The sequence below is a fragment of the Onychomys torridus genome, chromosome 3 (genome assembly GCF_903995425.1).
Source record: "Onychomys torridus chromosome 3, mOncTor1.1, whole genome shotgun sequence".
NCBI classification, from domain to species: Eukaryota; Metazoa; Chordata; class Mammalia; order Rodentia; family Cricetidae; genus Onychomys; species Onychomys torridus.
In genome coordinates this window covers 153,618,598-153,642,084 of record NC_050445.1, presented here as the reverse complement: position 1 = coordinate 153,642,084, position 23,487 = coordinate 153,618,598, and the positions used below count along the sequence as shown (strand labels likewise).

Genomic DNA, 23,487 nt, shown 5'->3' with positions numbered 1-23,487 from the left:
GCACTCCCATGTGCTCTCTCGTCTGTGTCCGTGTCTGTGTCTGTCTGTCTGTCTGTCTGTCTGTCTGTCTCTGTCTCTGTCTCTCTCTCTCTCTCTCTCTCTGCACCCCTCTCTGCCAGGCCTGGCTTCTCCTGTCCTATCCCTCTTTTCTCTAGTAAAGTCCATTGGAACTCTGGTAACCACGGCTCGTGATTCTTCAGCTCGTGACTCTTCTCCCACGGCATCCAGCACCAACCAAACCAGCCACCATGGTATCCAGAGCCAGCCACTAGTGCCGCAATACCCTTTCAATTGGTGTCACCCATTGTGGGCTGGGTCCTCCCATACCAATTAATGTAATCAAGACAATTCCCCATAGAGCTGTCCAGGGGCCAACCTGACCTAGACATCCCACTGAGATTTTCTTCCCAGGTGACTATACATTGTGTCAGTTGAGAGTTTAAACTAATCACTGTACCATGTAAAGTAATTTGATTTCATAGCTTGTGCTTTTCCTAGTCTTCAGATTGAACACACGACTTTGTGGATGCCGGGCAAGCACTCTGCCACTGAGCTATGTCCTCAATCTTCTTTTTATTTTGAGATAAATTTATCTCAAATAGATATTTTGCTAAGTTACTCAAACTGATTTTGTACTCATTTTATGGGCCAGACAAATCTTAAATTTATGACCCTTTTGCTTCAACCTCTTGAGTAGCTGGGATGGCTGGCCTGAGCCACTGGCTGACTGGAGCTGGACCTTTGAATCATCATGATTTCCTTAGTGATGAGTCCTGAAGACACATAGCTGTCACTGTGGTGCTTTAGAGAGAGACACATGGTGTCAATCCACCGTAACTTTATAAGACAGTGAGAGTAGAATAGTACTCAAAGTGATTTCAGAAACATCACATTACTTTATTGGATCTTTGCATCAGTCTGATGAGTTATTTTGGCAGGTCCCTTTAGTATCCTCCTTATTTTACAAATGAAGTGACAGCCGGGACATTGCGGGGGGGGGGGGGGGGGAGGTTAACTACATTTCAGCTCTCTCATTTACAGCACTCTGCTTACTGTCTTAATGACATTTCAATTCAGAATTGTGTGGAAAATTGACCTGAGTTACTATAAAAACTAATTTCTAACTTGTATCTTTTTTCCATATGAAAAATTTCTTATACAAATGATTAGGGCTATTTGGTCTGTATAACAAAAGATGCTCTGGGTCTTACAGGAACCAGAAGCAGAAATTGTGTCAAAAGCAATCAGTTTATCCCCTATAATAGTTATCGGAATTTTCAAAAGCAGTGATTGGCTAGTAAAGCTTGTAATTAAACTCTTACTACAGCACTTCTGGGGGAAGGAGGTAAGCCCTGCCAGTGGTACCCTGAGAGTGTTTAGGTCTTTTCCCCAGCACGGGAACAATGTATCTTAGAATGGTTTATTTTTGCTACACACACTTTCATTTCAAGTAATCTGTCCTTTAGAAAGGCCACCCGGGCTCCTAACCTCTGAGCCATCTTTCCAGATCCAAATTATTGGGCAACAGGCAGATAGATTAATCTCTTGGATGTTCTATTTCATGGTATATCTTAGAAATAGTTGGTATTCATAAAAATGACCCAAAGGTTCAGAAAGATTTTGAAACATTTCAATATCATGAAAAATATTTTAGAATATTCCAGAAAATTCTGTCAACTAATCAAATTATTTATTACTTTCTAAAATAAATTGGTAAACCCAGATAACATATAAACATATATTTATACCTGTATATGCTATATACCTGTATACACATACATATACATATATAATGACAATTATATTTCTAATGATTCCATTATCTAGAATATCCCTGTATTTCAATGGTTTAAATAAACTACTGTACATCTATCTCAGTTACTAATGTATTAATATAAAGGCCATCTAAGGATACTCATTAATTTACCCATCTATCAGTAACTATGATTATCTAAAAAACTATAATTACTTTACTAATTTTTGTTTTTATAAGATTGCTCTTAAATACTTTAATATAACCAACACTTATTGTTTCTGTTTATTGAGCAGCAAATAACTGAATGCAGAATAAATATTGAGCTGATTTAATTGCACGCTATAATGGCTGCACATATAAACTGACTCTAACTTCTAAATATAATTCCTTTATTTCATTGTCTACATAATCAATCAATCAATCAATCAAGTTTAAGTGTATAGGTAACAGGAATGTGCTAAATTCTTTCAGAGTCATAATTTCTACCCATATGAGTATGTGCCCCAGTATGTGGACTTGGTAAGAATCCAGCCACTCCCTCTTTAGGCCCATATGTAGATACTGGTTTGCATATTAAACAAGCAGGAGAACAACAAAAAAATAAACAAGGAAGACATGTTTCAGGCAACCAGGCACCCTCATTTCTCCACTAAAAGCCCGGGTCATGTTTCTTTTTCTCATCTTTTAATTGGTTCTTTGAGCATTTTTAGCAGAACTGAGTACAGGCCGCTCATCTCCATTCCAACTCTCCCTGCCCCAGGACGACCCATTCTCTGCCCTGGACATCCACCTGAGCGATCACTTGATGCAGGAAGGAATTCTCAAGTTTCTCCAAGACGACAAGAGGACGGTGGTTCTGGTGACTCACAAGTTGCAGTACCTGACACACGCTGACTGGGTGAGACTTCCTGAGTTTGTGTGACAGTCATATCTTAGAGACACCAAGGAATACTTTCTGAGACCAAGTTATGTCTGCTACATTTCTGCTCATGCACTCTTTCCTTAGATCATAGCCATGAAGGATGGGAGTGTGTTAAGAGAAGGGACTTTGAAAGACATTCAGACCAAAGACGTGGAGCTTTATGAACACTGGAAAACTCTCATGAATCGACAAGATCAAGAATTAGAAAAGGTAAGGGTCAGAGCGTTTATTGTAATTACCAGGAGTGCTTTGAAGGAAGCACTGTGCTTTGTAAGATACGTGCTATTCTGTGATAGCCTTCTTTTGAAGCATCTTTGCTTGTAGTTATTGAACAGGCTACTTTGAACCTACTACATTTTTTATTACTACTACATTACTATTTGTTTATTATTTGCTTGTTTATTTATTGGCTTTCCAGCGTGTATTGCATGCATGGTGCATGTATGTGTGTATACTAGGCATGCACACCCACAGCCACATGTGTACAGACAAGAGGAGCACATTTGGTGTCTCTTTCTGTCTCTCTGCTTTATTCCCTTGAGAGAGGGTCTCTCACCGAACCTGGATCTAGGTGACCACACACACCATCGTTGTTCCTGTCTTCACACACAATGCTGGGGTTCCAGGTGTGAATGGCCACCCCTGGCTTTTTATGTGGGTGCTGAGATTCAGACCCTCCTGTTTGTGCGGCAAGCAGTCCTCTCCATGGAGCTACCTCCCCAGCCCCTGCCCTGTACTGTCTTTGGACGAAGTACTATCCGTGTTTGGGCTCTGAACTATTTGGAGTTATGTGTGTAGCTACAAGTTGAATGAGCTATTTACCACGCCTGAGGCTTTCCTTATTTTTCTAATTTATCTCTTCTTTAATCACATATGATGAGATCGTGTTCATGCATTGCCTACAATCAGACAATCACAGTCAAGACAAAAGCCAAGGTGATTCTGAAAGACAGAAAGCTGTGAGCTCTGGCTGGAGTCAATGGGTGTGTCTTAAATAACCCTGATTGTGAATGAAGCTTAACAGAAAGAAAAATATACTATTTTTTATCTTCTTTAGACTCTACAAAGACTTCCTAACACTCTCACTTAGTGCTCATGAAAAGTCATGACGAGTAAGCACAGAAAACATTTTCTCATCTTTACAGAAGAGAAAACTGGGGCCCAGAGAAGTCAAATAATGTGCCTGAGCTTCACAGCATTTACTAATGGTACTGATGTGATTAAAACCCAGGTCCATATCCAGTGTAGCTGTACCACAGTGCAACCATATTAAATGACACATAATAGACTTAGAAATCAGATTCAGTTCAATTCATGATTGGGAAAAGAAATAGGAGATTGAATTTTCAAATCTCTGATAACTTTTGTTTTGGGATTTACCCTGAGATGTTTCCAGAATTTAGTACAGTGGCCAGAAATGAGCTTTAAAAAAATAAAGCAGTTATATTAGCCAGTTTCTTAAAAATCAGATTGTGTTGTTTTAAGAAAGAAAAATAGAATCTATACTTCCATAGAGAAAGAAAGATCAAAAAGCCACACATTTCTCAAAATTTCTCTGTCCTGTGACTTTCTGAAGATCTCAAAAGCAAATCCCTCCAAGGAAGAAAAACACATGTGTGCAATCTCTGCAGGGAATAAGAGGGATGACAGGACCATCAGACTTAGGGTGTTAGGGAACATATCACAGTGTTCATTGCCAGTGCCCAAGGAAGCAGGGGTGTGAGGGCTGATGAGAAGTATCCTGAGGTGACTCCAAACAGCATCGTTTAGTGATCTCACTGCCAGGGGTAGAATAAAAGGGTGTCAGGTCCAGGAGCAGGAAAATGTATTGTTAACTTTGGAAAGAAGGATCTGGAAAGGAGAGAGAGAGAGACAGAGGCAGAGACAGAGAGCACAGTTGGTTGAGTGGGACAGTGATGTCCTTTAAGGCAGCCAGGAAGAAAGTCTATTCAGTTACGTTTAGAGATAAAGTGATCACTTGGGATAGCACAGCTTCCTAATCAAAGAGAGATAGTGTGTCTATCAAGCATAGGAGATGTGGAACAAGTTAGGGCGTGGCCATGGCAAAGCCTGCTGGGAAGTAGAAAGGAGGCCAGGAGAAGCCAGACTGAATCCAGCACCTGCCTGGAATTCCTATCCAAAGCTGGAGAGAAATTCCTCCACAGGGCTGGGGAGGAGGCAAAATGCTTATTTGTTTGTTTGTTTGTTTTTAAAATTTTATAATTAATTTAATTTTACATATCAGTCACAGATTCCCCTGTCCTCCCTCTTTCCACCCCCCAGCCTCCCCTCCTAGTCCTCCCCTTCATTCCCACCTCCTCCAAGGCAAGGTCTCTCCTGGGGAGTCAGCCCAGCCTGGTAGATTAGTTGAGGCAGGTCCAGTCTCCTCCTCCCTACACCAAGGCTGAGCAAAATGTCTCAGCATAGGCCCTAGGTTCTAGGAAGCCAGCTCATGCACCAAGGACAGGTCCTGGTCCCACTGCCTGGGGGCCTCCTAAATAGTTCAAGCTAATGAACTGTCTTATCCAGGAAGCCGGATCCAGTTCCATGGGGGCTCCTCAAGTGTTTGTTCACAGTTCATCTGTTTCCACTAGTTTGGCTATTTGTCCCTGTGCTTTTTCCAATCTTGGTCTCAACAATTCTCACTCATACAATTCCTCCTCTCTTTTGACAATTGGACTTGTGGAGCTCCACTTGGGGCCCGGCCATGGATCTCTGTATCTGCTTCCATCAGTCACTGGATGAGAGTTCTAGCACGACAGTTAGGGTGTTTGGCTATCCTATCACCAGACTAGGTCAGTTCGGGCTTTCTCTCGACCATTGCCAGTAGTCTATAGTGGAAGTGTCTTTGTGGATTTCTGGGGACCTCTCCAGCACTTTGTTTCTTCCTGTTCCCATGGGGTCTTCATTTCTCATGGTATCCCTTTCCTTGTTCTCCCACGCTGTTCCTGATCCATCTGGGACCTCCTGCTCCCCTAAGCTCTCTTTCCCCTGACCTTTGCCCTCCATTACCCACCCCCATGTCCAGGTTGCTCATGTAGATCTCATCCATTTCTCTGTCATTGGGCAATCCCTGTGTCTTCCTTAGGGTCCTCTTTACTAGGTAGCCTCCCTGGAGTTGTGAGCTGCAGTCTGGTTATCCTTTGCTTTATATTTAGTATCTACTTATGAGTGAGTACATACCATATTTGTCTTTCTGAGTCTGGATTACCTCACTCAGGATGATTTTTTCTAATTCCATCCATTTGCCTGCAAACCTCATGATGTCATTATTTTTCTCTGCTGAGTAGTACTCCATTGTGTATATGTACCACATTTTATTTATCCATTCTTCAGTTGAAGGGAATCTAGGTTGTTTCCAGGTTCTGGCTATTACAAATAATGCTGCTATGAACATAGCTGAGCATGTGTCTTTGTGGTATGTTTGAACATTCCTTGGGTATATGCCTAAAAGTGGTATAGCTGGGTCTTGAGGGAGATTAATTCCCAATTTTCTAAGAAAGCACCATATTGATTTCCAAAATGCTTGCTTTTCAAGTATGAGAACCTGGGTTTGGACTCCCAGGACTTACATAAAAAGCCAGGCATAGCAGTGTGTGTGTGTGTCTGTAATCCCAGAGCTAGGAGGTAGAGACAGGAGGATCCTTGGGGTTGGTGGCACAGCCGTCTAACCAAACTAGTGAGCTTCGAGTTCAACAAAAGACCCTGCCTCAAAAAATAGGGGCAGAGGGACCATAATAGAGGAAAGCATGTGATGACCTCTGGTCTGCCCATAAATGCATGGAAAAATGTACTCACATACACCTACGTGTACACACACACACACACACACACACACACACACACACACACACACACACACACACACACTTGAAATATCTTGGGAGAGGGTTCTACAGAACAGTTTCCACTTGGATTGTTATATGTCAGGACAGAGTCTCACTTATTCTCCAGGGTGAATTCTGCTTCTTAGGAGGAGGCATTTGGCCACACTGGGAGACATTTGTGTTCATCACAGTTGAGGCTGGGGTGGCACAGGGATGCTGTGGGCAAAGACAGAGCTGCTACTCCAGCTGCTGTAGTATGTGAGGACCCCCAAAGCATCCACCTTGCCCAAGCTCAGCAGCACCAAGGCTAAGGAAGCCTAGCCCACAAGTGCAGACAAATGGAATGAGTGGAGAAGGAACATGAGACAAAATGTCAATCAAAGACTTGGCATAGGGCTTCAGCAAGAATTTTCAGTATGAATTAAGGAGAAAGAATGAAGGCCTGTGTAAGAAAGATGACAAAGAAAACCACAATAAGGAGATCACATGGTCTTTATTCATTGGATGTTTGATCAAGTCTATTGACACAAGTTGGTCTTTCCATCATTAGGCAACACTAGTGTCTAGTGCCTTTGTAAAGTCTCATCGGCCTGATAGACATACTGGGGGTTGCTGCCACTCTTCATGAAACCAGAAACAGTGGAACTTTCTAGAATGGTGAGCCTTCCAAATCACACATAGTGCATTAGGTTAAGAAAAAAAATATGTAGGGACTGATCACCAAAGCTCATTGGGTTAATGATGTAACCACCAAATTGTGTTCTGTTGTTGCTGGTGTCTGCTTGTTTGTGTTTGATTTGGGATGTATTGGGCCACACTGAGGAGTCACTCAGGGCTAGTGTCATTTACCATGTTTCTGGCCTACATGCTTAGAATGCCGAATCCTGCTGCTCCAGTTCTGAGGCTGAGGATGAAGAAGATGAAGCCCTTTCTTCCTTGGGCCAATGACAAGCCCATTCAACCCTGAACACATGGCAATTTAATTTTGTATTTTTCTTTCTTTTTCTGTATATTCCTTCCCTAAAGTATCCTCTGAGTCTCCGAGGCATGGAAGGACCCTATTGCTTATTTCTTTTGGAATGACCTGTTCCCTCCTGATGCCACTGAAGTCCCTTGTACAGCTCCCTTAGTGATATGCTAAAGAAATTCATCCTGATTTACCCATTTATAGTCATAGTTGATGTGTGATAAAAGTTTACCCATCCCTGAATTACATGCAGTTTTGTATATTCATTTATTGAGATGGGTTCTCTGTATATAGCTCATGTTGGCCTGGAATTTCCAGTAATTCACCTGCTTAAGCCTTCTGAGGGCTGAGATGACAGGCACCATGCCTAGCTTGAATGTTTTTAAAAGAAGATATTTAACATAAGTGAATCCTCAGGTTAAAAACTGTGTTTGAATTCATATAAAAACAAAAGATTTCTCAGTGGTGCACCTATGTTTGAAGGTTTAGGTCCATGATGTAACTCTTTCTGGTTCCCTATTGATCTACATGTCTGAGTACAGAAATGTTGTCTATAAATCTTCAGCACTATTTTCATAACAGCTCCTGTGACAGGAGTCCTGTGTATCTAGAGTGAGCAGAGAGCTTGGGACTGGTATAAAACCATCCAGTGTGTCATCCATGGCCAAGTCAAACCCTTCCTCAGACAGAAGCTCCTTCAGTGAGAGCATGTTGTTATCCACAGGACATGGAAGCAGACCAAACAACGTTAGAGAGGAAGACTCTCCGAAGAGCCATGTATTCAAGAGAGGCCAAAGCGCAGATGGAAGATGAAGATGAAGGCAAGTCTTTTTTTTTTTATCTGAAACATTCAGATAGATTAGTATGTCATGAGGAGTTTACTCTGGAAATTGATGTGTGAGTGTGCCACACACATATAACAAACTACTTTGCACAAGGCCCAGAGCCAAACTAAGTGCATAATATTGAACATGATAGAGTTGAGGTAAGGCTAATGTCCCCAACAGCATGCCCCTGTGAGGGGTGCACTAGGTGGGTATCTATGTACTCACACAGTGTGTCACTAAGAATGGGAAGACCAAAGCAGGGATCTGAAAACAGAATAATTGGAAGTCTTGTATAATGACTGGGTCAGATTGTTACTGAAATATCAGTTCTTTAAATATCAAGAATCAATGGAAATATAGGAAAGACAGTCCCTGTATTTGAATCACTCAGACTTAATGCATGTGGTTTCCATGACACACTGATGGAGAAGGAAGATGTTAGAGAGTCCATTTTTCACTTCAGTTTTCCATATCTGGTACTGTATTCTGAAGAAGAAGAAGAAAGATTTACTGTAAGCTTGAAAAAAGTCACCTAAAATCCTTACGTTGTCATGACATGACTCACCCAAAAAGTTTGAAAAAAACATTTAAGTTCACTGAATAAATGGATTCATTATGCTTCATCTCCTACATAGATTTTATTTACCATTTCCTTTCCACTGGCCAACTGAGAAATAGGCAACATTGCAATGTGAAGGTAGAAAACTCCAAATTGGGCTACCTATAGATTTCAGATGTCTCAATGAATGTTCATGAAGTTAAAAAAAGTCAATGAATGAAGGATGGATTTTTTCATTTCAATTCTTAATTTTGAGGGTGTTTTGTTCTTTAAGCAGACACAGGCTTCTGGAATTCAAAACCACTTATTTCTAATGTGTTTGAAATGTAGAGTCATAGTCAACTACCTTAAGATTCACTTGTTGCAGTAGAGAACTGATCACCACCGAAACTGATTCAGCCCTAGCTTGCTTGGTTAACCCTCCTTAGGTGTGAAATGACAGTACTTGCCTTGGGGGTCGGGGGTGTTAATGTGACTTAATTGCAGATGCACTACCATCTAGGATGTGCCATTGCTGTTCCAGGTCCTAGCATTCTGAAACCACCAGGGAGGGCAGAAAGAAGAAAGGAAATGTCTTCTTTCCCTTAAGGAACTTAAAGCAGCATGCATTGTTTCTACTGACAAATGACCAGCTCATGATATGGGCAGATTAGGTGCCAAGAAAGTGAACATGAATTGTCTTTAGCTTGCCGCCATAAGTAACTGAACTTTCATCTGGTATAGAAGTGAAGGGTACATACTAGGGAGACAGCTGGCAGTCTTTAAGTGTGTACCATTTTCATCAAACATTTTTTTGTTCCCATATTTATGAGACAGAACATAGTTCTTCCAAAGAGAAGCTCATCCAAGACTCAGTCCTTTGCAGGGTCCAGTTGAAATGAAGTGCTGGTGATGGGCTGTCTTTGCTTCACATCCACACTGGGTCCCTTTGGTCTGATGATTGGCAGACAAAAGTCATATTTCCATCCTTCCAGTCTACAGTTTCATACCTGTAACTCTTGCGATAGTGGAGAGGACACAGCTAAGTATTGTACAAATGGCAGCTGGAGAAGGAACAGACAGGAGACCTGACAGTCACTGGAACATGCAAATAACCACATCATGCTGAAAAGAAAATTGAAAGGCTCCCTGTCATAGCAGTGAAGAATGTGCCTAGGATAATCAGTCTCAGAGTTTCTAAGTGGCCTGAACATTTGATAAGAGCATCCTGCCTATTATCTAAAGTGATCTTCAGCTTTGCCTTCTAGAATGTTCCATTTTGACAACTCTCCTCCATGACCACATTTAAAGCAGAATGGAAAAATTGTGGATTGGTGCTTCTAGGGTAGACACAAATTCCACAGATGCTTTTTTTCTGGTGAAGATTTCTAAATTCAGAAAGCCATAGATTAAAAGCATTAGATGTTCACAAACCAGGAGCATGCTTTCCTTGGCAACCCAATTCCACCATTAACTAAAGTATCTAGAAATCAGCAGTCTGGTCCATATGTGAAGTTTTATATTTGTTCATTCATTCACATTTTACCTCTATTTCCTTCCTTCCTTCCTTCTTCCCTTTCTTCTGACTGGATCTCATACATCCTAGGCTAGACTTGAACTCCCTATGTAGCCTATAGCTGGTGCTAGCCTTGAACCTCTGATCTTCCTGCCTCTAGCTCCCAAATTCTGGGATTACAGGAGCATGCCACCACGTATGACCATTTTCAACCTGTTTTTTTTAGAAAAAAATCAATTGAAATGTACACTACTTAAAGTATTTAAAACTTCCAAAGCTAAAACTAAATGTTGTTATGCATATTCTTGTTAGAAAATAAAAATTCTTTCTGGTGCTCATATGAAGCTTACACAAGGTTTGTTGTGTGTGTGAATCCACAGAGGAAGAAGAGGAGGAAGATGAGGATGATAACATGTCAACTGTAATGAGGCTCAGGACGAAGATGCCCTGGAAAACCTGTTGGTGGTACCTCACCTCAGGAGGGTTTTTCTTACTCTTCCTCATGATCTTCTCTAAGCTTTTGAAGCACTCAGTGATTGTGGCCATAGACTACTGGCTGGCTACATGGACATCTGAGTACAGTATAAACCACACTGGGAAAGCTGACCAGGTATGGTGCACCCAGATACGGTAGAGAGGAAAGCTCTCTGTTGAAATCAGTTAAAAGCCAGAAGGCCAGAGATGTTTGGTGTAAGTTCAGTATGTTAGTAATTAGGGAACCACTGCCAACAATGTTAAAGACAGTGTCTCTTATTATTTTTATCATTTTAAATATTTCCTTACATTATTTTTATTTATTACATGTTTATGTATTATATGTGTCTGTGTATAGGTATGTGCACATGAGTGCAGTGGCCATGGAGGCCAGAAAAAGGTGCCAGATCCCCTGGAGCTGGAGCCATAGGTAGTTGTGAACCACTCAAAGTGGATTCTAGGAACCAAATACAGGTGCTCTGGAAGAGCAGTTAGCACTCTTAACTGCTGAGCTGTCTCTCCAGCCCTGGTTTACATTCTTGTTATAAGAAGCATTTCATCATAATATTTAGATACAGATTCAAGGAGTTCAATACATCTGTTTTATATGTAATGCATTTTACTATTATATATCAGATGCTAAACACATGTAAAGGAAATTCTGTTATTCTGATGATTTTCAATCCTCCATCAGTATACTGAGTGGTCATTCTGTGATCAAGGATGGGAAGAATGAGCTTGACAATGTAGAAAACCAAGAGTCTGTCCCCAGCCTGAAAGTTACATCAATCCTGCAGTCCCTAGGCCAGACCTTGCTGGTGAAAAATGCGAGCAGGGGCATGGGGGGGTGTCGCAACTTGGCCCGTGGGACGGACCTGAAGGGCACACTGCCCTGGGTACCCACCATATGTCTTCAGATCTCTAAATGCAAGCAAGATAAAGATGTAGACGATCTGTTTGATTTTGATGCTTTGTTTTCTAGTTAGGAAAAGCCCAGATAATCATTTCATGTCAGCTTCCCCTGCTGGTTCTTCCTAGACTTTCTACGTGGCTGGATTTAGCATTCTCTGTGGAGCTGGCATCTTCCTTTGTCTTGTCACCTCCCTCACTGTAGAATGGATGGGCCTCACAGCTGCCAAGAACCTCCACCACAATCTCCTGAATAAGATCATTCTTGGGCCAATAAGGTTAAAAATATATATATATATAGTGATCTCTTGCCCCTATGCATGTAGTAATAAAAGCATACTGATCATTTTCAAGACCTTAGATGTCCCTTAGTGGTGCTTCTGACCCAGGCAGTCCACATCACCATGCTCTTTCAACTGTTCCCTGCCTAGGTTCTTTGATACCACACCCCTGGGACTGATTCTCAATCGGTTTTCTGCTGATACTAATATCATTGACCAGGTGAGTATCCGAGATGCTTCTAAGTTCTAAGACAAATTTCACAGTGTAAACTAAATAGCATTTCAAACAGGACCCGAAGGCTCTTGGTGGTAGAGAATTACTAAAATTTAAATTATGGCCCATTTTGAAAAAAAATGATTACTAGGATAAAATTTCTGCCTGTGTGTTGTATGCACATGCTTATGTGAGTGAGTGTATACACTTGACATATAAATGTCCATGCATACTTCCGTGTGTGTGTGTGTGTGTGTGTGTGTGTGTGTGTATGTGTGTGTGTGTGTGTTAGTCAGAGACTGACATAAAGCATGTTCTTCAATTACTCCGCATCTTAATTTGTATGTCTTATTATTTTTAATTTTGGAGTTGTATGTATGGGTTTGTGCATGTGAGTCCCTTGCAACAGGGGCAGGTGGATGCCAGGGCTTGGCTAGTCAGCCATTGTGGCAAAAGTCTTCTCTGGGTTCACTAGGAGAGCCTGACTCAACAAATAAAGTGTATAAATGTACTCAATGTCAATCTCAGTCTACCACATGTTCACTATGGGCACTCACACCAACTTACACATGTGTACATGCACACACAAATAGTACACATAGAAATTTAACACAAGGTAAATGTGGCATCTGGAATCTCTGAGAATCATTAATTTTAAAACTAAAAGATGTTGAGATAATTATTATAAAATATAAAACAAATGGCTATAGAATAAAAATGGCCACATAAAGCCATAACCTAGTGAAATAAAAGATGCTGGTTAGCTTTAGAACCAAGAACTGCAAAAGGTCTTTTGATGTAAGACAGAGCATAGCAAAAAATAAGAAAAAGAAAAATAGAAATAACTATACACACACAAAAAAGAAATAACTGTACAAAAATTTAAACTTTGCTCTGAAAGCACCAACCAAAGACAAATTTAAATTGTAAAAGAAGATAAACACTACAATCTATTGATAGCATCTACATTCAATAGGAAAAGGCAAATAACGTGATCAAAGATACTCAAAGGACCAAGCAACTACAGGAAAATGAGGAGCAGAGGGGTTTGAGATAGTGTATCATTCAAAGGGAATGTTTGGAATACCTGTAGTCCATCATAGAAAAGCAAAACAAACACGGGTGAGAAGGATTTCTAGTATCATCATTTATATAAAATATCCAAGATAAGTAGGCAAAAAACATGTCAGTGATATGTCAATGGGTACAGCTACTAAATTATGGAAGCATGTGGAATTATTTACAGTGTACATGCCTATAGACGGCTTTGGCAGCCCATATTACTGAACATTAATATAAGAGTTAGTATTTTATGACACTGCCGTGGATATTGTGCATGAACTGAAGAGGTTGTCCCTTAAATTCTCTCCACAGCACATCCCTCCAACCTTGGAGTCGCTGACCCGCTCCACCCTGCTCTGCTTGTCCGCTATCGGGATGATCTCCTACGCTACACCTGTGTTCCTGGTCGCCCTTGTGCCCCTTGGTGTTGCCTTTTATTTCATCCAGAAGTACTTCCGAGTTGCTTCTAAGTAAGTAAAACTATTGTCCCCTTTTCAAAAGCCTGCATGTTCAACTCATTGGAAACTGTTTTTGCTCAACTGTTTCTTTGTTTTTCAAACTAAGGTGGAGAATTTAGAAATGCAACTGTTTTTGCTAAAACCTCATGTCACAATGTGAGATCTAATGTCATTCTTTCTATAGTTGTCTGTCTATAGGTGTCCTAACTCGTGACACATACTAACATGTTGCTCAGTTTGCCAACAATTTATCAATGGAGTTAGATGTACCAGCCTTTTCATTCTATGGTTCTTTTTCTGGATGTAACATAGGCAGGAAACTCAGAAAATCAAACACAGTCATGAAGAGTGAGCAATTTTGAGCCAGTATATTTCAAAGCAGGGAAAAAAGTTAAAAATCACAAAATCCTTCAAATACATGATATGAAATAGTAAGAAGACAAATGAAGAGTTAAATGATCCAAGACTATGCAATCGGATAATCTTGAGTGTCTGAGAGGCATACCATCACTTTAAGAGACTGGAGAATTTGAGTTCACAGAATTTTCCATGTACCTGCTAATCCACTCAAATCAATAAAGGGGAAGAATTAATTTTAGATTTTCTGTCAATATAGGACTTATTGTTTCCTGAGAAGTTGAATGATTAATGATTAGTGTCTGACGTTATAAACTTGAAGTTTGTGTTTAGTGCTTTCCTGAAGAATATGATGAGCTGTATTATTGCAGGGTCTATCTCAGCACTCACTAAATACTTGCTATGTTACTAATAGCTATATTGAGCCATGTGGTGGGTGATGAAAAATCTGTTCTCAACAGAACCCATCTCTCATGAAGATAAAGCCATATATAAAGTAACATATGGACTGAGCTAGAATAAAAGGCAGATGTGTTTTAAAAACTGAACATACTTCATGTGATAGGCGTGCAAAGAGGATGAAGTTACCCAAGGAAGAGAGAAGAAAAGGGAAAGGGTTCCAGTGAGGTCCACCTCACATCATAGCATTTTAGAGGATTTCTCCCCCAGGGCTGTGAGTGAATAATCCTTCACATACTGGAGATGTGTGCTATATTTGTGTGATTTTCCTTCTCCAGTGTTCTTCTTTCATTCCTTCCTTCCTTCTTTCCTTCCTTCCTTCTTTCCTTTCTTCCTTCCTTCTTCTCTCTCTGCCTCCTCCCTTTCTCCTCCCTCTTTCCTCCATCCTTCCTCCCTCCCTTCCTTCCCATTTTTTGTAGCAAATTCAGACCAAAGGGAAGAAGGCAGCAGTCAGATTTATAATTCTATTTCCTCTGGTGTTTGTGCTGATACTACACTGTGTGCCGCAGGGCCAAAGGGATCTAACTTGGTTGATGACTGCTGGTTGATTTGCAGAGAACCAGTGCCTCTCAACACTTGTACCAAGCATTTGTATCTTAATACAACCACAAGCTCATTTGAACCTATTTTTGCCATTACCAAGATGAACCGAGTGGGGAGTGTTAGGTAAAGATTTCTGACGCCCTCTAAATGTGAGCTGTGAACTCTGCTCCTGAAATTCCTTGTCCACATGAGTATAACAGAGGGCATGGTCTTTTAAATTGCTATATAAAGAATTTTTATTTTTAATGCTGGTGAAAGAGGCAAAGGCACAAAATAGATTTTTTTTAAAAGAGCCAACTGTAAGACGACAATCATTTCTTAAGGAATTAGAGTCGATAACAGATTTAGCAGCCATTCCCATCTATCCATTCTCATCCATAAATCAGGGAGATGACCCAATGACCCATGACCAATGATGGGAAATCTTATAGGCTCAATGAGCTTGCCTGTGGCTCACTCAGGGAAAAAGCTCACACAGCTAAACAGACTCTGTGTGTGTGTGTGTGTGTGTGTGTGTGTGTGTGTGTGTGTGTATGTATGTATGTATGAATTGAAGTGGGGAGCTCACGGCAGGCAACAACGTGACCATTGCTGTCTAAAGTCGCCAGTCTAAAGGGTGTTTAGCTGGTGCTTCCTTCTCACAAGTACACAGATCAAGCTGAGCCTTCACCTTCTGGCTTTCACACATGGTACTTGTGTAAACAATCATGGCTCCGTGATGTCTTCTTCAGCCCTGACTGAAGTGTAGTGGCTTTGGCCTTCGGTTGGTGTCAGCTGCCCCAAGAGCCACTTGTTTACATTTAAGAAAAGGAAAGTCCTCACATTCCTTCATTGTCCTCACCACCTTTCCTCTGTGTTCTCCTCCCCACATTCCCCATTCAAGAAGTAAGCTACATCCTTCTCAGAAACTCAAAAAGAGAAGACTTCACACTTGTTTGTGGGATTACACAGCCAATCAAGAATGGCTTCCATGGCTGATGCTGTGGAATAATACTTAGTTCACTAGGTGCTCGCAGGTGAGTGGAAGGGCAGCCCTTCTAGTTCTCCCAACCTCCATGACCTCAAGAAGGGCAGAAAGGGGAAGAAAAAAAGAGAACAATTGTTCTAACAATTGTTTTAATTCAGTCTTAAATTCTAGAAATGCAAGTTTATATGGCTTAAAGAAAAGTTGATGACTTTGGTATGCCTATGAATGCCTGTCATTCTAGTGGTTGGGAGGCTGAGGCAGAAGAATCACTGCAAGTTGGAGGCCAACCTAAGATACACAGTGAGCTCCTACAAAAATACATACATACATACATACATTCATACATACATAAATTAAATATTTTAAAAGAAAATTCATGAATATACACCTTTGTGAAAAGGGTTACATTGAGCAGATTGAGGTATTTCTATTTTTAAGGAGGTTATGGAGATGTGTATATATGTATTCGTATATAGGCATAGACATTAGTTCCTTGGGGGAACAATGAAAGTTCATTGGAGGCAGGGATTCAGCTCACTGTGGCCAGAGCCAAACTCATAGTCATGGTAGGATCTCTTCTTGTGATCTCTTCCCTCCCCCCTCTTCCCCTCTGATCTCTCCCCCCTCCCCACCGCCGCCACCTCTGTGTTCTCTTCCTCTCTCTCTCCCCCCCACCTCTCCTTCAACTTTGGTGGTAAGTAGCAGTTATTTTTTAAGTCTGTTGTACTGGAGACTCAGTATGACCAATGCATCACAGCAGCTAGCTAGCAAGCAACTTCCCACTGTAACTCCCACCCTCTTCTTTTAAATTGATTGACATCTTGCTAACTCAGAACTTTAAAGGCCCCTCCCATAGGCTCTCCCAACTGCTCTCTCAGTCTCAGCTACTTGCTCATTCTTCACATCACTGAGGAGGCTCAGCTCTTATCATTTTACTTCTGTTCAGTGATGCTTTTCATTTGGTTAAGAATCTTCTACAGTCTAGTAACATTCATTTACAAGACTATACCTTTGTGCTGGATATAGTTGCACATGCACTTGGGAGGTGGAGACAGGAGGATCCAGGGTGCCAGGTCATCATGAGTGACGTTGCTGTGGGATGTTCTGTGTGTTACCTGTGTTGCTCTGATTAGGCAATAAATAAAACACTGATTGGCCAGTAGCCAGGCAGGAAATATAGGCGGGACAAAAAGAAGAAAATTAGGGGAAGTGGAAGGCGGAGGCAGAGAGACAGTGAGCTACCACCATGACAAGAAAGATGTAAGGTACCTGTAAGCCACGAGCCATGTGGCAACTTATAAACTAATAGAAATGAGTTAATTTAAGATAGAAGTAGATAGCAAGAAGCCTGAGCCATTAGGCCAAACAGTTTAAATAATATAAGCGTCTGTGTGTTTATTTTGTAAGTGGGCTGTCAGACTGCCAGGCTTGGTGGGACCAGGAGAAAACTCTCCAGCTACATGACATTGTGAGTTCAAGGCCAGTTTGGGTTACATTAGACACCTTCTTAATAAAGCAACGCCCCTCCCCAAACAATAACAATAAGAAGATCATACTCTTCACAGAATTATTTTTCATCAATTCATCCATTTTAAATCAAGATTTTTCCCAGTATTGCATTTGCATTTATAGTTCGTCATGGTAGCACTCAGTTGACAAAATCTTCCACAGCTTACACTCTGAAAATGAAGGAAAAAGTGACACACTTCATTTAAGTGTCTACAAAACTCCAAGCCTTATGTCACAGCTGAAATACACTGGCTGTGGGGCCCAGAATGAGCAAATAAGTCATGTTCACATGGGGACATTTCAATGAAGCTTTTAGCACGACAACCAAGAGGAACTAGATGGAGGTGGAGAACTGGTGAGTGGTGACAAGAGCAAACACTGCGGTCTGAGAACTTGCAAGCTCAGTGGTGGCCTCAGAACCTGGAGGCGGCTGACACATACCATTGCCTTTGTCCTAGGGATCTCCAAGAACTTGATGACAGCACCCAGCTCCCTCTGCTTTGCCACTTCTCAGAAACAGCCGAAGGGCTCACTACCATCCGGGCCTTCAGGTAAGTAACACATCTTCAGATTGCCCCTGAGGGGCAAATCCATCCACAGATATCTATCAACAAAGAATAACTAAAGCCACCCTTTCTAGGGCACACTATGTTTCTCACAGTGAACTAGAAAATGGTAATAAAAATGAACATTGTTTAGAGTTACTTATCTGAAAATTTAAAAGCAAAGAATGAATTGACAGTAGAAAGAAATTAGTTGTGTGTCTTAGATAAGGTTTTCTAATTTTAAAGCCTCTGTGTCCTCATCTGAAAAATGGAGGATCAGTTTGCTTATTATAGCCATTGGAATGATTGATATAACACATGTAAGAACTGAACCACAATGACTGTTGAAGTACTCAATAAACAACTTAAAATAAATCTATAGAGTGTGATAGTAATAATGATACTAACAGAAAAGAAAACCATTACACCAAAGTTATTTTAGAAGTTAATCCAGCCAAGCTTGGAAATTCACACCTATAATCCTAGCATTTGGTCATAGTGGGGATATGGACAGGAGGACCAAGAGTTCAAGGTCCTCCTAGACTACAGAAGTTCAAGGCCAGACTGAATACTGTGAGATTGTATCTCAAAATACAACAAAACAAATAACCAAGAAAGAAAACAATCCATGTTTCTTGATATTTGTGCACAGTAATAACCTAGGGTTCCATGGAGCTAGCTCCATTTTCCTCTTCAAGTTAGATCATAAAAGTGGCATTACTTTAGCTGGGCGGTGGTGTGCAACCTTTAATCCCAGCACTCGGGAGGCAGAGGCAGGTGGATCTCTGTGAGTTTGAGGCCGGCCTGGGCTACAGAGTGAGTTCCAGAACAGGCTCCAAAGCTACACAGAGAAACTCTGTCAAAAAAAAAAAAAAAAAGTGGCATTACTGGATATTTCCTTTGTTCTGGAAAACTCATATTTTAATCACTGCATCTTCTTTTGACCCTATTACAAATATGCATTTGTCTTCAATCAGAGATGTCTTCCATCTAAGAAATTTATTTTAAGAATTTAGAAATTGATCACAGAGTAGATCATTAATATGCAACTTCCCATATGATGTATGATATGGTTTCTACCTAAATCCATGTGAGTTTCACTTACCCCACCTGTATTTCACATCTTGGCATGTTTTCTCAACATGGAGTGTAATGTCTCTTACTGAGGATTTCAACATTCCTTATTGGTATTGAGTATATAGATACTGGCATGAAATTTATAGTCTAATAGTGCTCAGCAGGCACTATTAACAAATACAGCATTAAAGATTACTGTTGCCACCAAGAAAGTCTTTTCCAATGAGTTTATATAATAAATATTTATTTGAATAGTTAACACACACCAAGTCCTATTCTCAATGTAGATTAATATAGATTAAATACACATGGCCATTTACTTTAGCTGACATGATTATTTATGAGTATGTTTTCATTATCTTTTTTATTAAAAATATTTGCTTGTTAATTATCCAATCTCTTCCAACTAGAATATGAATTCTGAGAGAGCAGGGTTTTGTTTTTACAGTTAGCTTACTGTGACTTGGGAAAGGCTTATGGTACTTGACTAATGAGCTAGTATAGGCTCTGTCCTCAGGGGATAACCACACAGGATAAAGGATTTAAGGAAGAAGATGACAGTATAGTGACATCTATGGAGTCACCACATGAACAGCTGTGTCAAAGGGTTGGGTGGCACTTTGTATCAAAAGAAGATGGAGACACTTATAGGACAATGGGCCTTTGAATGAAGAACAGTTGAGTCGGAAGGTAAAGGAACAGAATATTCAGAGAAAAAAGCATGAAGAGTTCTATTCCATGTGTAAATCATCCAGTCTTAAATTAACAAAGATGGAGGTCATCACAATGAAGCTTGAACACATGGAGGCTGGTGCTAACAGATATTGGATGAGTTCCTCTGTGTGGAACTTGGACTTTATTCTTTCTGTGTTATGGAGTCGCTAAAGAATCTCAGCAGGAAACTGACACAGTCAGAGCTGTATTAATTAGAATAACTGACTCATAAAAGATGAGTCAGGATGGCTGAGGCTAAAGGTAAGAAGATGCCAGGAGGCTATTTGAGCCACAGCATTGCAAGATGCATCATTGTGATGGACCCTAATTCAGATTGGTCCTCCTCTTCCAAGACTTCAAGGATGTAATAAGGCCAAATGCCACTTCTCAGGGAAGATCTCATCTTTCTACCAAGGGAGAGAAATTCAGACCAACTGAGAAACTAAACCACATAAGGAGGCAAAAGCTCAGGTAGCAGGGAGTGTTTAATTACCCGAGAATTTCACAGGAATAAAGAATGGGTCAGAAAGGCTTTGTGCAACTTGGAAAAGGATGATTTTATCACTGTGGTTAGACAAGTGAACATGTTAAAAAACTGAATGTTTACAGAGGTAAAGACATAAAAGAATAAAAAGAAACTAAGGTGTCCTCTGGATAAGGGATCCTCAGTGCTAATTATGACAGTAACAAAATTGGAATTGGCTAAGGAGGAATGATGTCAGAATTCAGAGGGCTGACAGGTTAAAGGCCGATGGGAAGATGTGATCTGTAGGCAGGATGGGGCAGTAGATGGAACAGGTTTTAATATGGATTGACAGGGGTGTGACCAGGAGGGGAGTGCTTTTCTTGAAGGGGATATGGTACAGAGTGCCTCTGAGAAAGCATGGAGGGATGGGGGCTGGGGTTCAGGAAGCTGGGAGTGACAGCAGGAAGCTGATGCGCTCAACACATCAGAACCTTCACTTTCTTCCTGGGGACAACGTAGGTCATCTTCTGAAACTGCCAAGGATGCGAGTCAGCGAGAACATCTTGAGGAATTTGAGAAAGATTTAGAATAGAAGAGGAGGTGGACCAGGGGGTCAAGGTGCAACTTCTTAATTTCCCTTCTTCCATAGACACACAAATAGAAGTTAGTGAATTGTGCATTGGAAAAGACTGTAAGAATAACAAAATATTACGTGTTAACATTCAGTGCTTGCACAATAGTTGTGAAAAACAAAGATGGTCTAACTTCCATCGAGAAATATCTTGTCTGTATCTACATCCAGAATTAGATCTTTCATGTTTATTCTAAAAGTCAATATTAAACATTATAAACAACAGCATTTTCAGTCATAATAAGTATTTTTAAAAGATGGTGATGGCCTGCCTGCTGTGCATAAGTTTCTAGAATCCTTTTTTTTTTTATTTTTTGAGCTGAGGATTGAACCCAGGGCCGTGCGCTTGCTAGGCAAGTGCTCTACCACTGAGCTAAATCCCCAGCAGTTTCTAGAATCCTTAGGGTTGGCATTTATAATAAGAATGAAGCATGCTCTTGGGGGCTGGAGAGATGTGCAATGGTTAAGATTGTGCACTATTCTTTCAGAGGATCAGGATTCAGTTCCCAGCATCCCTATCAGGTGGCTCACAACAGCCTGTCTAATCCTTTCTTCTGTTATCCACAGGCACCTGCCTGCACTCATGTGCACCTAGATATACACAATTAAAATGAAAATAAATCATAGAAAATACTTAAAAAAGAATTAAGCACATGATTTCCCATATCTGTTCCTTTCTATGTCTGCTCAGTTTTTCCTGGGCCATTTTCTCTCAAAGTTGTCTTTACTGATTGGACCTTGTGTTCCCTCTGCACCCAGTGCTCAGGGAGCACTCACACACAGCAGTGAACCTCTCGCCATTTATGAGGAAAGTATCGCAGCTAAATTAGTCAAAGTTGTCAGTGACCTTTGCCGTTGCTTTATTATCATTTTTCTGTCTGACAGAATGAAGGTCTAAGAATGTTCAGAAGATGAACTGGATGCGAATGAAAAGATACAGGCTGAGTGTGTCAAAGTTTCCATTAGGAAAACAGCAGGTTTCTTGCCAAACAGAAACAGAGAAAGAATGCTCACTGCATTTTCACCCCGCCTCCTCCCTGCTGCTTCAGGCTGTTGCCAGGTCCCTACACATGTGAGGAGTGTGGAGATGGAACTCCACAACCACAGCAGGATGAAGGGATCAGAGTGAGCACGCTGTCAGGACCAAGGTTTAGTTGTTCGTTAGAGTATGGCTCCCACTCTGTGACCCTCCTGGATGTGTCTGTCCAGTGCAGAGAGAAACTTGCCCACTCCAGGAAAGCACTGGATTTTCTCACCTCTGTGCTGTCTCTTGTCATTCAGGGTACTTACAATGCCTTGTTCACCTGAGGAACCTAGTGTCATGCCCTACAACTACACTGGACCATATTCCCTTCCTTTGAGAAGCCTAGCTTAGCCCTCCCCTTTCCCACCCTCTCCCGGCACTCTATTCAGCTCCTGCAATGCACATTCCCCTTTATGTTCTTGGGGCCATTAAAAGAAGATCCCAGTTACACCAGTCTCACTGGTTAGTGTGGTTTCCTCATCCTAGAAAGACGTTGTGCATCTCCAGAGTCTAGCTCAGTGTGAAGAAGAATGCTGACTAAATGCATCTGAGTGAATAGATGCATCTAGTCATCAGCAAATATACCCAACATCCCCCAGCAAGCAGCTCTACCTGGCATATCCCTGGCAAGCATGGAAATGTGACATTTACAAAAATCTTTACAGTTCATTGCCACTGTTGCTGTGAATCCTACAACTTCCTAAGCCCTTCACCCTTTAGTGATTTATTATAGTCACCAGTCAAGATCATCTGGAAGGCAGACATGTTTCTTGAACTGCTTAGTCCCAAGCCATTGTGCTGCCATTCTTCGGCACAGGTCCCCCTGGACGTGGCATTTAGTTCAAGGCTACATAACTCAAAGTGAAGTAATGGTTTGGCTCTCACTGCTAACTTTTCTGATCACTGTAGATCAGACGTTGCTGTCTGACCAAATTATCTATCTGGCTTGGCATACTGGAATGATCAGATTGGTTGGAGAGATCCCAAGTATCTGCTCTACATTGGCCTGTATGGGCTCTGATCGTGGGCCAAAAAACACCCCACCCAGGACTCCTCCATTCTTTCATACAAGTGATGAGTTATTTAAGTTTTGCAATTTTACTGGAAGATCTTACAGGAGTGGAGGACTCTTAGCAAATGAGTCTTACTAGCGGGTTGGAAATTCCTTACAAAAATGACCTGTAGGTGGGTTATGTCAGCAGCCATGGCCACAGAGGGGAGCAGCAAACTCAACTGGAGATGTCACCAACTTTCAAACCAGTTGTTTTCCAGCTTCCAGCTGTTTCCATTATTCGAGGAAAATTAATTACAAAGTAAGGATATTTTTGTAACTTAGAAAAGGTGCTTTCAGTATGTATGTCTGTGGAATCATACCTCTGATGTTCAAGTATATAAGGCTCTTCTTGATTTCTTAAAAACTTTCCACTGCATATATTCATTGTGT

At 41.0% G+C, this 23,487-nt stretch overlaps 1 protein-coding gene across 5 annotated transcripts in view; it reads left to right on the top strand.

Moving 5' to 3' along the window:
• The window catches only part of Abcc9 (ATP binding cassette subfamily C member 9), a 117,575-nt gene that overhangs the window by 70,608 nt on the left and 23,480 nt on the right, over positions 1-23,487 (top strand). For all 5 annotated transcript variants that reach the window (XM_036182183.1, XM_036182182.1, XM_036182184.1 and 2 more), the window contains exons 23-30: positions 2,517-2,654; positions 2,763-2,888; positions 8,197-8,293; positions 10,734-10,963; positions 11,866-12,014; positions 12,168-12,237; positions 13,606-13,763; positions 18,045-18,137. In XM_036182183.1, the coding sequence (XP_036038076.1) occupies positions 2,517-2,654; positions 2,763-2,888; positions 8,197-8,293; positions 10,734-10,963; positions 11,866-12,014; positions 12,168-12,237; positions 13,606-13,763; positions 18,045-18,137 (1,061 nt within the window). The remainder of the gene's footprint in view (positions 1-2,516; positions 2,655-2,762; positions 2,889-8,196; positions 8,294-10,733; positions 10,964-11,865; positions 12,015-12,167; positions 12,238-13,605; positions 13,764-18,044; positions 18,138-23,487) is intronic.